We start from the raw sequence: 12,955 nt of genomic DNA on the forward strand, positions 1-12,955 counted from the left end.
AGATGCGGAGCGGACTACAGATAGTAAGAACTGAGACCAGCTCAATACAGGAGCCTCAGGGGCTTACCACATTTGAGGGATGAAGACAGTTAACCCATGTGCTTCTAAAGGCACTTTGCATCAAATACACTTCTTTAAAAAAAAAAAACAGAGTCCAAAATTAAACGTAATTTAGAATCTACATTCTTTACTTAATCTGCAATAAGATCTTGGCCAAACAACGCAGTGGCTCTGAGGTGTTCTTGTATAATAAACCTCAAAGCTCAACATTTCCGGGGGTGGGGGGGGGGGGGGGGGGGGCGGGGTCTGTAGTGATAAAAAGACATCTCCAGATGGTGAGGCTGAGCCAGCCTCAGATGGCAAGAAGTTCACCATGTCAACACAAGGTTGACAAGGACCAGGCCCGTGCTCTTGGAGCCAGGAATGCCCATTGCCAACCAAAGCTCAACCAGGTCAATGACCACTTAAGAAGTACAACTCCATGAAGTGAGGTTATTACTTTATGTCCTGGGCTTTTCCTTGGCTGAAAACTTCAAATTAAACAGAAGTCTGCCACTGCCCCCCTTACCCCCGCCCCGGAAGAATTTAGTGTTATTAATTAGAACTCTTTTTAACAGAGGGAGCCAGCCAGCCACTGTTTTCACCACCTTATGCAATAACTTAAAACATGAAAGGTAGCATTTGGCCAGGGAATCTAACTTTCCCCTCTGCAAAATCTAGTGGACATGCAATGTGGCAACCCACAGAAAGTTGCCTTAAGCCATGACTGCCAGAAATGACTTACAACAGAAGAGCTTTAACTGGAGTAGTGAATTTACTAGGATGACATACCATTCAACATGGCATCTCTGTTCGATACCTGCCCCAGCTTCCCTTCTTCACAAAACAAATTCACATATACCTTGACCCACGGTTTCTGGGCTCTGGTCCAGTAGTCAGTTTTGATAAATAGATTAGGCATTACAGTATTTACACTTTCATGGTATCAAGCAATACAAAACACAACCACAATAATGGTTACTGGCCTTCAAAAGCCATTACAACAAGCTTCCCTGATGGTGTCCACAGCTTTACAAATGCTGGTTCTTTTCTTAATGGGGGTGGGGTTGGGGGACAAGTAATGGGGATGCAGGGAAAGAGGGTCACATGGAAAAACACTGACTTCAAAAATCTGCTATAGTCAATAACATTAAATAGGAATAAAATCTTGTAATTATAGACGCACGCAACGGTAACTAACATCCACATGACAGCAGAGCCAAGACTCCCAGAAACACCTGCCTGGTGCCTTGTGTGGCACACTATACCTGTCACAACAGCCAGTGGTGACAAATGCCAGATAGGGTGTCTCAGCTACTAGTAAAGGAGAGGCCAACAGGAAACGTATGGTCTAGCCTGGGGCAGGGTGGCACGGAGAAAGAGCAGCTGACAATCAGACATTACTTAAAGGTACTTTCCCTTCCTCTACAATCCCCTGGACAAATCCCCATTCTAATAATAATACAGGCCTTCCCCGTGTACACGTCGCGGCACAGGGTGGACATGGCACAGTTTTCGATGGGGTCAGTATCCTCCCGCTACAGGAGTATTAGGGAAATACAGAGTCACAACTGACCAGTCAGCTGTGACAATGCAAGCACACGTGCTCCTCGGCCACAAGAGGTGTCTGCAAGCACAGGCCGAGGTGAAGACTTGCAAAAATCAAATAAAAAGGAAATAGGTCCAAGTGTGTCCAGGCCAGAGAGCCACTGGACCCTGGGGGCAGCTGCAGGAAAGCTAACACTGAGTGTGGCACAGGCCCTAAACTCGACCCCACCCTTCTAAGAACAGGACTGAAAATAAGGAATGACCATGGATCCCAAACATCCCCTCCTACAGGAGGACTGGGACTTCAAGTTCAGTGACCATGTGACCATGTCCAGCAATGGACAGTCTCAAAAAGGCAAAGGGTCAAGGGCTTAATTTAAATAAGGATACAGGCGAGACACCGTATTAGACACGATCACCACCCACAACAGAAAAGCTATTTGTCATCAGTCTTAGCTCCGGGTGCAGAATGTAAATGCAGATACGCAAACATATATTCTACTGCTTGTTGCTCAGCAAGGAACTACACAGACATGCCTCACTGTGGCCGGCCACTGAGCACTCTGAGGCTATACCGTGGCCTGCGAGTCTTCGTCTGAATTCCGGCTGTTCCCGCTCTTCCTGAGGCCTTTCCAAGTGTAGCCCACAAAGGTTGGGCTGATGGGCAAATAGCTGAAGCATCGGTATTTTTTAATAATGTTCATGCCAAATGGCAAATCGTACGACTCCATGCCATCAAGCGACTTGTTCCCTTTGCCTACGCCCTTCTTCCATTTCCTGATTCCTCTTTCCTCTGGAGTACCTGTCACGTGCACACACACGCAAACCAAAACAGAACAACAAAATGTTGAGTTAATCAGCCAACAAAGAACGAGACTCCCCAATATGCTCTTTCCTAGATCAGACCTGCCTGGTGACAGTGACGAAAACCCGAGAAGTTGATGGCACTCAGCTGTCCAGCTGTCTCAACCAGAAATCTCAGAACCACTAGCCTCCCGTGTTCCACATTTACACTTTCTTCCTCCATGTCCTTCCACGTGACCCATGTTCTCTATTTTCACTGTTGAGGGTTGGCCCAGGCCAGGTCATCCCTTTCCTGGGGCACCGTGTCAGCCTCCTAACTGGTTATCCAGTCCTTTCACCTCACCTGTACTCTGCAAATCTTTAACACTGTACAAAAAATATAAAATTTTACCTTGCAAAATGAAGCTGTCTTCACTACGCCACACAAGGCCTTCATCACAGGCCATGCACACCACCTCACCCCCATCCAGACACACCGAGGATGTTACACTGCTTTGCTCTATTTGTGTGTGTGTGTGTGTGTGTGTGTGTATACACTGGTCGTGTGCTCTCCACTTGTCCTGCTCCTGTGAGAGTGGCCTTCCACTGGACCCACACCCGACCACCTGGCACCCTGACAGACGAGTCAGGCAGGAAGACCTGGGCCCACAAGAGTCAGCAACTCCCAGCTGAGGAGTCAGGGAGGAGTGCTGGATCTGATTTGGCTACGTGGGTGGGTGCTATGGACTGGATTGTGCTCCTCCAAAATATGCACCGGAGTCCTGGCCTCTGTACTTACGGATGTGATTCTGTTTGCAAATAGAGTTTTTCTTTTGTTATGTTAATGTGACTGTGCCAGAGCTGGGTGGTCCTAAACCTAATCACTTCTGGGCTATAAAAGGAGCAGAACAGACACAGAGACACACATGGGGGAAGACAGAGGCCATGTGAAGGCCTGGCTACAGGCAGATGAATGCCAAGGACTGCTGGCAGACACCAGAAACTAGGAGAGGGGCCACAGACAGAATCGACATGGCCAAGACCCTGATTTGAGAAAATGTGCACTCTTTAAAGTCACTCCCTGTAGTATCTCTGTAACAGCAGCATCAGAAATGTAAGACACCAGGACACCTAACAACATGCGTCTCTGCCTAAGCAGGTGACGAGCTAGGTTTTGTGGTGATGTTTAAGAAGCACATTATTTTCTTGCATCTAAGCTATGTTCTCCTGTTGGTGTTTGCGTGATAAAGTTGACTTTTTACTTTCCATCTGATTCCTGAGCCTCCCTCTCAATCAGTTCTGGCTGAGGAGAGAAAGGGGGCGTTGCTTATTGACCCTCTTAAATCTAACACCTTCCACCTATTTATGCATGTGATGTCTTCTGTCTGAAGTATCCACCCCTGCTTTCCCCAGAAAACTCTTGCTTGAAACTTTTGGGGGGTGAGTTGTTTCAAGGGGAAAATCTCAATCGAACTTTCAAGCCCAAGAGTAAGCGTCACCCTTCCAGGGGGAACCGCTCCTGCCCGGAAGGCAGGTCATCTACCAGCATTTTATAACGGCACACCACAGCCTCCTCTATGGACTAGGGAGGCCCGGAGGCGGGGCCCACGTCTCCTCCTCGGTCCATCACTCAGTGCCGGCCACAGAATGCACCCAGCGGAGGAACAGGGTCCTGAGTGCTGGGGAAGAGAGCTGCTTCCCTGCGCCTCCCTGTCACTGATCCCGCTGACTGCCTTTGTTTACCACACTCCGCTGCCTTTTGGCCTTGAGGTTGGCTGGGGGCCTGCCTTGGGAATGACTCACTGAGAGGGCAGGCTCCCCAAGGGTGAGGAGTGCCTCAGGTGTCAGAGAAGTGGTAAGAATGTTGAACAAACAGAAGAAAGCCAAATGGCACAGCTCGGAGCTCAGGCCATGGAGGCAGGCAGGCCCCCCGGAGTGCGCACCAGGCATCCCAATGGCTCTCCACCCTGCGCAACAACTTTACCTGTTTTCTTTTAACAAGAATTTGTCAAAGAGGCAAAAAATACCAACTTATTAGCCAAAAAAAAGATTCGTAAAGTGGCTGGGAGTGTAACCTCAATCCCTTTAGACAGTTTTAATCGGTGGATGATTTTATTGATTTTATTTTATTTTATTTTTACTGTACTTCAGGTGAAGGCTTACAGAACAAATAGTTTCTCATGAAACAGTAGTACACATGTTGTTTTATGACATTGGTTAACAATCCCACAACATGTCAACCCTCTAACTTCTCAACCTTTTTTTTTTGGTGAAAATACACATAGCAAAAGATACACCATTTCAAAAATTTCTACAGTTCAGCGACATTGACTATGCTCTTCCAATTGTGCTGTTATTCACACTTAAGATGAAGGCTTACAGAACAAAATAGTTTCTCATTTAACAGTTACTACACATGTTGCCCTATGACAATGGTTCACAATCTCACAACACATCAACAATATCCTTACTCAACCTTGGGTTCCCTATCACCAGCTTCCTTCTCCCCTTCTGCCTTCTGGCCCTTGTCACTGGACTACTGTACCTCGTTAGTCTCATTTGGTTTTACGGGGCTGTCCACTCCCAGGCTGAATGGTGAACCTTGGAGGTAACTTCACCACTGAGCTAAAAGGGTGTCTTGGGGCCATACTCTCGGGGTTTCTCCAGTCTCCTTTAGGCCAGTAAATCTGGTCTTTTTTTGGTGAGTTAGAATTATGTTCTACATCCTTCTCCAGCTCTGTCCAGAACCCTCTGTTGTGATCCTGGTCAGAGCAGTCAGTGGTGGTAGCCGGGCACCATCTAGCTGTACTGGACTCAGTCCGGTGGAGGCCTTGGTAGCTGTGGACAATTAGTCCTTCGGACTAATCTTTTCCTTGTATCCTGTTCTTTTCATTCTCCCTTGCTCCCGAAGGGATGAGACCAGTGGAGTATCTTAGATGGCCACTCACAGGCTTTTAAGACCCCAGACACTACTCACCAAGGTAGAATGTAGAGCATCGTCTTTATAAGCTGTGTTATGCCAACTGAGCTAGATGTTCCCCGAGACCATGGTCCCCAGAGCCCTCTGCCCAGCAATTCAGTCCCTCAGGGAGTTTGGATGTGTCTATGGGGCTTCCATGACCTTTCCTTGTACAAGCTGTGCTAGTTTCCCCTGTATTGTGTACTGTCTCACCCTTCATAATCGGTGGATGATTGTTAACTGATTCACTCCTCCTGTCTTCCTGCTCTCCGTTTTTATTTGGCTAAACAGTAACTCACATTACATAATAAGCACATTTGATTATCTACCACATACCTGGGATGGTATTATCCAAAATAAAAGCCACACAGCCTCCTACAAACATGGCAGTTGTGAGAAGAACGTTCAACACTTGATCAATTCCTGTTATCCCTAGAAACAGAAAACAGCAGTATAGAGGGTCACTGCACAGCAGCCTGGCATGCCCACCCCTCCAGCCGCTGCACTGCACGGCAGTGTAAGCTTCATGGCTGTGCGTATGTAGATATACTACTACCGCTAATGACTGACACGACACTGATGACTCTCAACATGACTGAAAGGTGTCTCTGTAAGGAAAATTCCTAACAACAGTGAGCACAAGATAAACCTAATAGAATGAGATTCACCCTATAATGAACTCTGAAGCCATGGGGAGTGTTCGCAGATTAAAATAATTCAAAATAAGAGATGACTGTTGTAAGGCTGAGAGAAAACCATAAAGAGAATAATGAAATAAAAATATTTTGTTTGACTGTGGTATCTGCAATCAAAGGTTTATATAATTCTGGGTTACTATTTTTTAGGAGCCAATGGATTTATAAAGATTTCCCCATATGAATGTGATGTATGAAAATTTAAAAAGCAATTTAAAAAAAAAACGCAAGAATGTCCTTATTAGGAAATTTGCACACTTTCTATGTTTAAAACATAATGACCTCCAATTCTGCATTTGCTTCAAATAAAGTATCAGCAGCAATACTATCCCTTAGGATAGGCCTCCTCTGTTCACTCTCCATGACACTGGAGAACTAGAAACGGATGAAGGCGTTAAAAAGGCTAATCTTGATTGCTCTTAGCTGTAATCCCAATAGAAAAACCTGAATTTCAAGAAATTACACATTTAAATATAGCATTACTTTGAGAAATCCAAACGTTTTCAAAGAGGCATTCTCCCAAAGAGAGGGTTCCGGTAAAAGGAGACCGTAACATCCACATCAGCTCTGCATGCCTGCCTGTTATGTGGAAATGCAAAGGGCTTCCAGATAAACCACAGCAAAGTGAGATTTGAGAGAAACACACAGGACTATGTTTATCAAAACAATTCCTGAAGCTCCGTGTCCCCTCCAGCTAGTGCAGAGCTCGTTGTGAATCGGTGGCTGTGGCTCCAACTCCCCCAGGAATTTGAGGCCTGTTATCCATACCTGTGACGAGAGGGTTCTGTCTGAGGTAACTTGGAAGGACGAGTCCAAAGAAGATTGAAAATCCAAGCACAAAGAGGTTCCGAGAAGAATTTAAATCAATGAACTGCAGGTTAGAGAGTCCGACAGCTGTGATCATCCCTGAAAAGAAAAACACGAGACCCCAATTTCCACTGAGCTCACTACCATCTGATGCTGAGTCCTCTTGGCCGTCGAAGGCAGACTCTCTACAGCGTCCTTTCTTGTCCCCTCAGGAACCAGCTGGGAGACCAGCGCAGTGACAGAAGGAACAAGAGGGGGTTGGGGGGGGGTGGGAATGTAACTATCCTGGGTTTCTGATGCAAGTGGTCTTTGGCTTATGCACTATTTGGGCTTATACAGGGGCAAAAAGACCACACTAAGTTTTCTTTAGATCAGGTAAAAAACAAGGACATTGATTCCCCTTCAAACCTTTAGGCAAACTTTTCAATTGAGCTGGGAAGCCCACCCTAATATTTGATACATGTCTCTGATTTCTACACCTGACTGGCACCGTGATTAAATCTAGAGTCCCACTGTAAAAAACAGCCAGCTTTCAACAGCCCACTCAGAGGAGGAAATTATTCTCATTGTTGGTTCTACCTTGAACATAAATTCAACTCAAGAGGCTGATGTAGGTTTTAGTTTTAGAAGGCGTATTCTTTTCTTTTTTAAAATAGAAATGTATTGCTCTCTTCAATCTTAAAAATTGTTGTTGTTAGTTGCCACTGAGCCCATTCTGACTCATGATGACACCATGTGTGCAGAGTAGAACTATGCTCCACAGGCGGTGACTGTTTGGAAGCAGATCACCAGGCCTGTCTTTGAGACGGGTTTGAACCACCACCGTTTCAGCTAGTAGTCAAGCGCTTGGCCGTTACCACCACCCAGGGACTCCTTCATGAGGAATTAAAAAAACCCGCTGCCATCGAGTTGATTCTGACTCATATCAACCCTATAGGACAGAGCAGAACTGCTCCATAGGGTTTCCAAGGCTGTAAATCTTTACAGAAGCAGACTGCCACATCTTTCTCCTGCAGAGTGGCTGGTGGATTCGAACTGCTGACCTTTCGGTTAGCAGCTGAGCACTTAACCACTGTACCACCAGGGCTCCTTTTATTAGAAATTACCAAACGTAAAAAAAAGAAAAGGAGCCTGAAGAGGGAAGCCTGGCATCAAAATAAATCAACTTTTACCAAAGAGAGTGCAGAAGAGGGCGCCAAGCACAGGATCAGGAAGGGACGCAAAGAGGGCGCTGAACTTCCCCACCATGCCCAGTGCCAGCATCAGGGCCGCCCCGTACTGTATCACCCGGCGACTGCCAACCTGTAAGACACAAGCAGAGGGCAGAGAAGGTGTTCACTGGTGGTCTTCCAGCAACAGGAACTTCCATACAGGCCCCCCGCCAGCACTACACACAGCAGCCGGCTCCCAGGGATAATGACCGTCCTCAGACAAAATCTGTTGTTGGCTGCTGTTGAGCTGCACAACTCCATGCAGAACGGGATCAGATCGTTGTGATCCATAGGGTTTTCACTGGCTGATTTTCAGAAGGAGATCACCAGGCCTTTCTTCCTAGTCTGTTTTAGTCTGGAAGCTCCGCTGAAACCTGTTCAGCATCATCAACCTGTTCAGCACCATGCAAGCCTCCACTGACAGAAAGGTGGTAGCTGCGCATGATGAGGTGCATTGGCTGGGAATGGAACTTGGGTCTCCCGCGTGCAAGGTGAGACGTCTACCAGTGAGTCACCAAAATCTAGATGCTTCTTAACGCTTTTAGTCTCACTTTACAATGAGGGTCAGTCTCAGCACATAATTACCATAAATCACTATGACGATACCCAAAGTAAAAAGACTCTGTCCATTTTTCTTCATTTCCCTCTCCTCCTCCTCTGAAGCTGCCTTCCTGCTCACTTTGGTGGCGGCCCCAGGGCTCAGTCTTTGCGTCCCCGTGCCCTGGGTGGTGCCGCCCAGGCCTGCACTCAGGCCCTGGGTTTCCAGGGGCCTCACACCTCGGCCGGGGGAAGCCTCTGGCATCTCAACTGCAGAATGCAAAAGCCACACTTCTCTCACTATTCACTAAGGGAACCCATTCAAAGCACTTCAGCCTCAGTGCCCCCCTTCCCTGCACCCTAAGTCAGACAAAGCCCCAAGATGGTTGGGGAACCTCCTCTCCTAAGTCTTCATGGTCTCTTGCCCATGAGAGGTGGCCAAGAGTAGAGGCCAGAGGACAGAATTCTTGAGTTGGCTCCTGGTTCGTATGTCTGCTCCACTTCTAGCTGGGTGACCAGGGCAAGTTACCAACCCTCTCTGGGCCTCAGGAGCCTCATCTCTACAATGGATTAACCCCATGGTTTTGCTTTGAGAAGTAAACGAGACAATCTGTGTAAAATAATTTGAACAGTGGCTGGCAAACACTAAGCTATCTGATAACCTCCCACCTGGGCTTGCTGCCTTTGGCCTCTGCTCCACCCACCTGTCCTGGACAGGCATCGTCCCATCAGCCCTATGGCTCAGGCCCCAGATGGGGGAGTGCCCAGCCTTCAGAGATTTTCTGCTTCAAGTTCCACTTCCCCACTCCAAGGCAGCTGTGTACATGGGCTCGATGGTAGCCTTTCTCTCATCTAACCAGTCTTGGGGTTCAGGTTGATGCAGCACCGATTCCAGGGCTGACACAGGCTCCTCAGCAGGGTCCAAAGGGACTCAGAAGGAAGAGCGACTAGCTCATTAAAGGTGCTGGCAGCGTGCCTTTTCAGAATAAGTTGGTATCATTCACATTTTAATAAAGATAACTGTTTCACAAACCACCTCATCATGCCTTAGATGGGAACCTACAGGAGCAACACTTAACTGCTCCCTCTGGTGGCTTGGTTAAGTTACTGGGGGAAGTGTTTTAAAGGAGGGCAGAAAGGGAGATGGCTTGTTAAATGTTTTTCCCCAAGAGCCTCTCCATCTACAACAATTTTTGTTGTTAGCTGCCATTGAGTTGGGCCCTGACTCCTGGTGGCATCATGTACAACTGAACTACCCGCGGCCCTGTCCTGTGCCATCCCCGTGATCCGCTGCAGGTTGGACTGTTATGATCAATAGGGTTTTTTTTTTTTTTAATAATATTTTATTATATTTTTGGTGAAAGTGTACATACCAAAAAAAAGGTTCCTATTCAACAATTTCTACACATATTGTTCAGTGACACTGGTTACATTCTTTTTCTTTTTTCCCTATTACAGCACAGGGTCTATTTGTTTGTTTTTACAAAAGTAGAATAACTATAATAACAATGACACTAATCTACCATGATTGACCTGGTCAGTGCCCCATCCATATTTCCTGGGATCTCAGTACCACTTTTCTTCTTTAATTTTATTTTGTTGTTGTTGTTGAGGATACACACAGCAAAACATACAACCGCTTCTACATATGTTTCAGTGACATTGACTACATTCTTCGAGTTGTGCAATCATTCTCACCCTCCTTTTCTGAGTTGTTCCTCCCCCATCAACATAAATTCACTGACCCCTAAGGTTCCTATCTAATCTTCTGAGTTGTTGTCACTTTGATCCCATATAGATAGTTCTTAAAAGAGCATAATGCTTAAAGCAGGCATTTTTTACTGGTTAAGCTAAACTATTGTTTGGTTTTAAGATGTCAGGGGATATTTTTGGTTTAAGTTTTAGAGACTATCTCAGGGCAATACTTTTAGGAGTTCATCCAGCCTCCATGGCTCCAGAAAGTCTGGAGTCTATGGGAATCTGAATTCTCTTCTACATTCTCCCTCTTTTGATCAGGATTCTTCTATGGAACCTTTGATCAAAATGTTCAGTAATGGTAGCCAGGCACTATCCAGTTCTTCTGGTCTCATGGCAAAGAAGGCAGTTAGCCACACATTCCACATCTTCCTCCTATCCCTGATTCTCCTTCCTCTGTTGCGCCAAGTGACCAAAGACCAATTCTCGTGCCTTGGATGCTGCTTTCATTGGCAAGTTGATCACTAGGCCTTTCTTCCTAGTCCGTTTTAGTCTGGAAGCTTCACTGAAACTGTCCAGCATCATTGCAACACGTAAGTCACCACTGACAAGATGGCGTACTGGGTGCCCATGAGGTGCACTAGGTGGGAATCAAACCCGGGTCTCCCGCATGGAAGGTGAAAATTCCACCACTGAGCCACCAAAGCCTATTAGTTTTTACTAGTACATATGACTTGGGACTAGTTATATGCGGTGGCTCTACAAACTCCTGGGAAACCAACACACAAGGCAGGCAGGCACTGTGTGAGTGGGGACCTCCTGACACAGGGATCTGCAACTGCAATGAACCAAACTTGGTATTTGGTTTCTTTTCATCTGGTTATAGAACCTGGCATCGAGATTTCTTTAGAAGTCTCTGGATTTTCTTTCACAGAAAACTTTGAATTTTCTTTGGAAATCTATCCCCCAATTTTACAAAGGTCAACAGGTCTAAAAGGCTTCCTGGCTCACCTGCAAGTTTTCCAGGCACAGTGCTCAGGGGTTAGGGAGGCTGGTGACTCACAGCCATGAAGGTGGGGAACAAATTAAAACATCATGTATTGTGCTATATACAACTCCAGTGTGCCGAGCTGTATTCTTCAACACTCTAGCCAACAGTGCCCTATAGCCTAAGGCAACTGGGATATAAAGTTTATTTGCTAGTAATACATTTCTCGAGGCTGGGAGCAGACTCCTTCTATGGAAGCTGGATTTGGGGGTGGGGCAGTCCCAGGCCTGTGTGTCTGAGTTTGGGGTGTGGTGGGCAGGAGAGGCTGGTGGGTAGGACTCTGGCCCCACAGCCCCTGCTTCATCCTGAGTGATTCACTTTGACTTGTTTTATCCACCAGACTTCCACGACAGATTTCATTTGAAAGAGGGATTCTAATGCTAAGGTTTCAAAACCGTGTTAACTCTTTAATGTAAGACTGATTTTTTTCTGCAATGAGTGGAATCATCTCTTATCTAGAACCAGTGGCATCTCCTAACAGGTCTCTGTTTCTCCCTCCCCTGCCTTTCCCCTTGGTCCACTCTTGTCACAGCAGCCAAAGTGATCTTTAAAAAAAAATCAGGTCAAATCACTTCCCGGGCACTGTTTCACTCAGTCTCTCTGATCTGTCTTCAGTCCCCTTGTGGGCCTCATCTGCTCTGACTTGCTCCTTGCTCTCTCTCTCTCTCTGCTCCTGCCACACTGGCCTCTTTTGCCGTCCTTCAATATGTCAGGCCCACTCCCATGTTAGAGGCTGTGCCCTGGCTGCTCTTCCCCAGGGCTCCCTCCCTGGCCTCCTTCAGGCCTCTGCTCAATGTCATCTTCTTAACCAGGCCTCCAGGCCTCCCTATGTAACACTCACCACCCTCCACTGTCAATTCCCTGGCCCACTCTGCTTCCTGCATAGTACTCGTCACCCTTTGATGTACCATATCATTTATGGACTTATTATGTTTACTGTCTATTTTTAGTCCTCCCCAGCTAGAATGTAAACTCCATGAAGATAAGGCTATTTTTCTTTTTTGTTCACTAATTAAGCTGAGTACTTGCAAGAGTAGCCTGGCACGAGGGCAGCAGTTAATAAATGTCTGTTGAACGCATGAGGGACAGGGAGCATTTGGGTACCTCCCTACCCAAACCTGCCAAGGGAGAGAGACCTCCAAATCGGCATTCTAAAACCCCTCAGAGGAAAAAAGGAGATGAGGGAGAAGACCTCAGAATCAGAGACCCTTCCTTTTAGAACTCACAGTGGTCAGACCAATCAACGCAATGGATACCTTGAGGCCCAACCATTTAATTAGAAAAATAATTCTACCTTAGTAATTCCCAACACTCCAATGTTGGGACTGGATGAAGTTGAGCCATTCCCAGTACCAAATACGCCATCAAGAACACAGGAGAGGCCCTCCACGAAAATCCCCCTAAAATGTAAAGAAATGGGAGGAAAGAGAAACATTTACTCAATAGAGCAAACACTCTGAAATATGCTGTCAATGCTTGTGACTCAAAAGTGTGGCTCATGGCGGGGAACATCTAGCTCAACTGGCATAACACAGCTTATAAAGACAATGCTCTACATTCTACCTTGGTGAATAGTGTCTGGGGTCTTAAAAGCCTGTGAGCGGCCATCTAAGATACTCCACTGGTCTCATCC

The 12,955-nt window shown here is 46.5% G+C and overlaps 1 protein-coding gene across 6 annotated transcripts in view; it reads right to left on the reverse strand.

The window, feature by feature from the left end:
- Positions 1-2,058: 2,058 nt before the first annotated feature.
- Positions 2,059-12,955, reverse strand: part of SLC23A2 (solute carrier family 23 member 2) — a 125,586-nt gene continuing 114,689 nt past the window's right edge. For all 6 annotated transcript variants that reach the window (XM_004383041.2, XM_023737530.1, XM_023737529.1 and 3 more), the window contains 5 exons: positions 12,617-12,722; positions 8,004-8,133; positions 6,793-6,930; positions 5,666-5,761; positions 2,059-2,389 (listed from right to left, as the gene is read on the reverse strand). In XM_004383041.2, coding sequence (XP_004383098.1) covers positions 2,157-2,389; positions 5,666-5,761; positions 6,793-6,930; positions 8,004-8,133; positions 12,617-12,722 — 703 coding nt within the window. In that variant the 3' untranslated portion in view covers positions 2,059-2,156. The remainder of the gene's footprint in view (positions 2,390-5,665; positions 5,762-6,792; positions 6,931-8,003; positions 8,134-12,616; positions 12,723-12,955) is intronic.

Source organism: Trichechus manatus, unplaced genomic scaffold (genome assembly GCF_000243295.1).
Source record: "Trichechus manatus latirostris isolate Lorelei unplaced genomic scaffold, TriManLat1.0 scaffold00104, whole genome shotgun sequence".
NCBI lineage: Eukaryota > Metazoa > Chordata > Mammalia > Sirenia > Trichechidae > Trichechus > Trichechus manatus.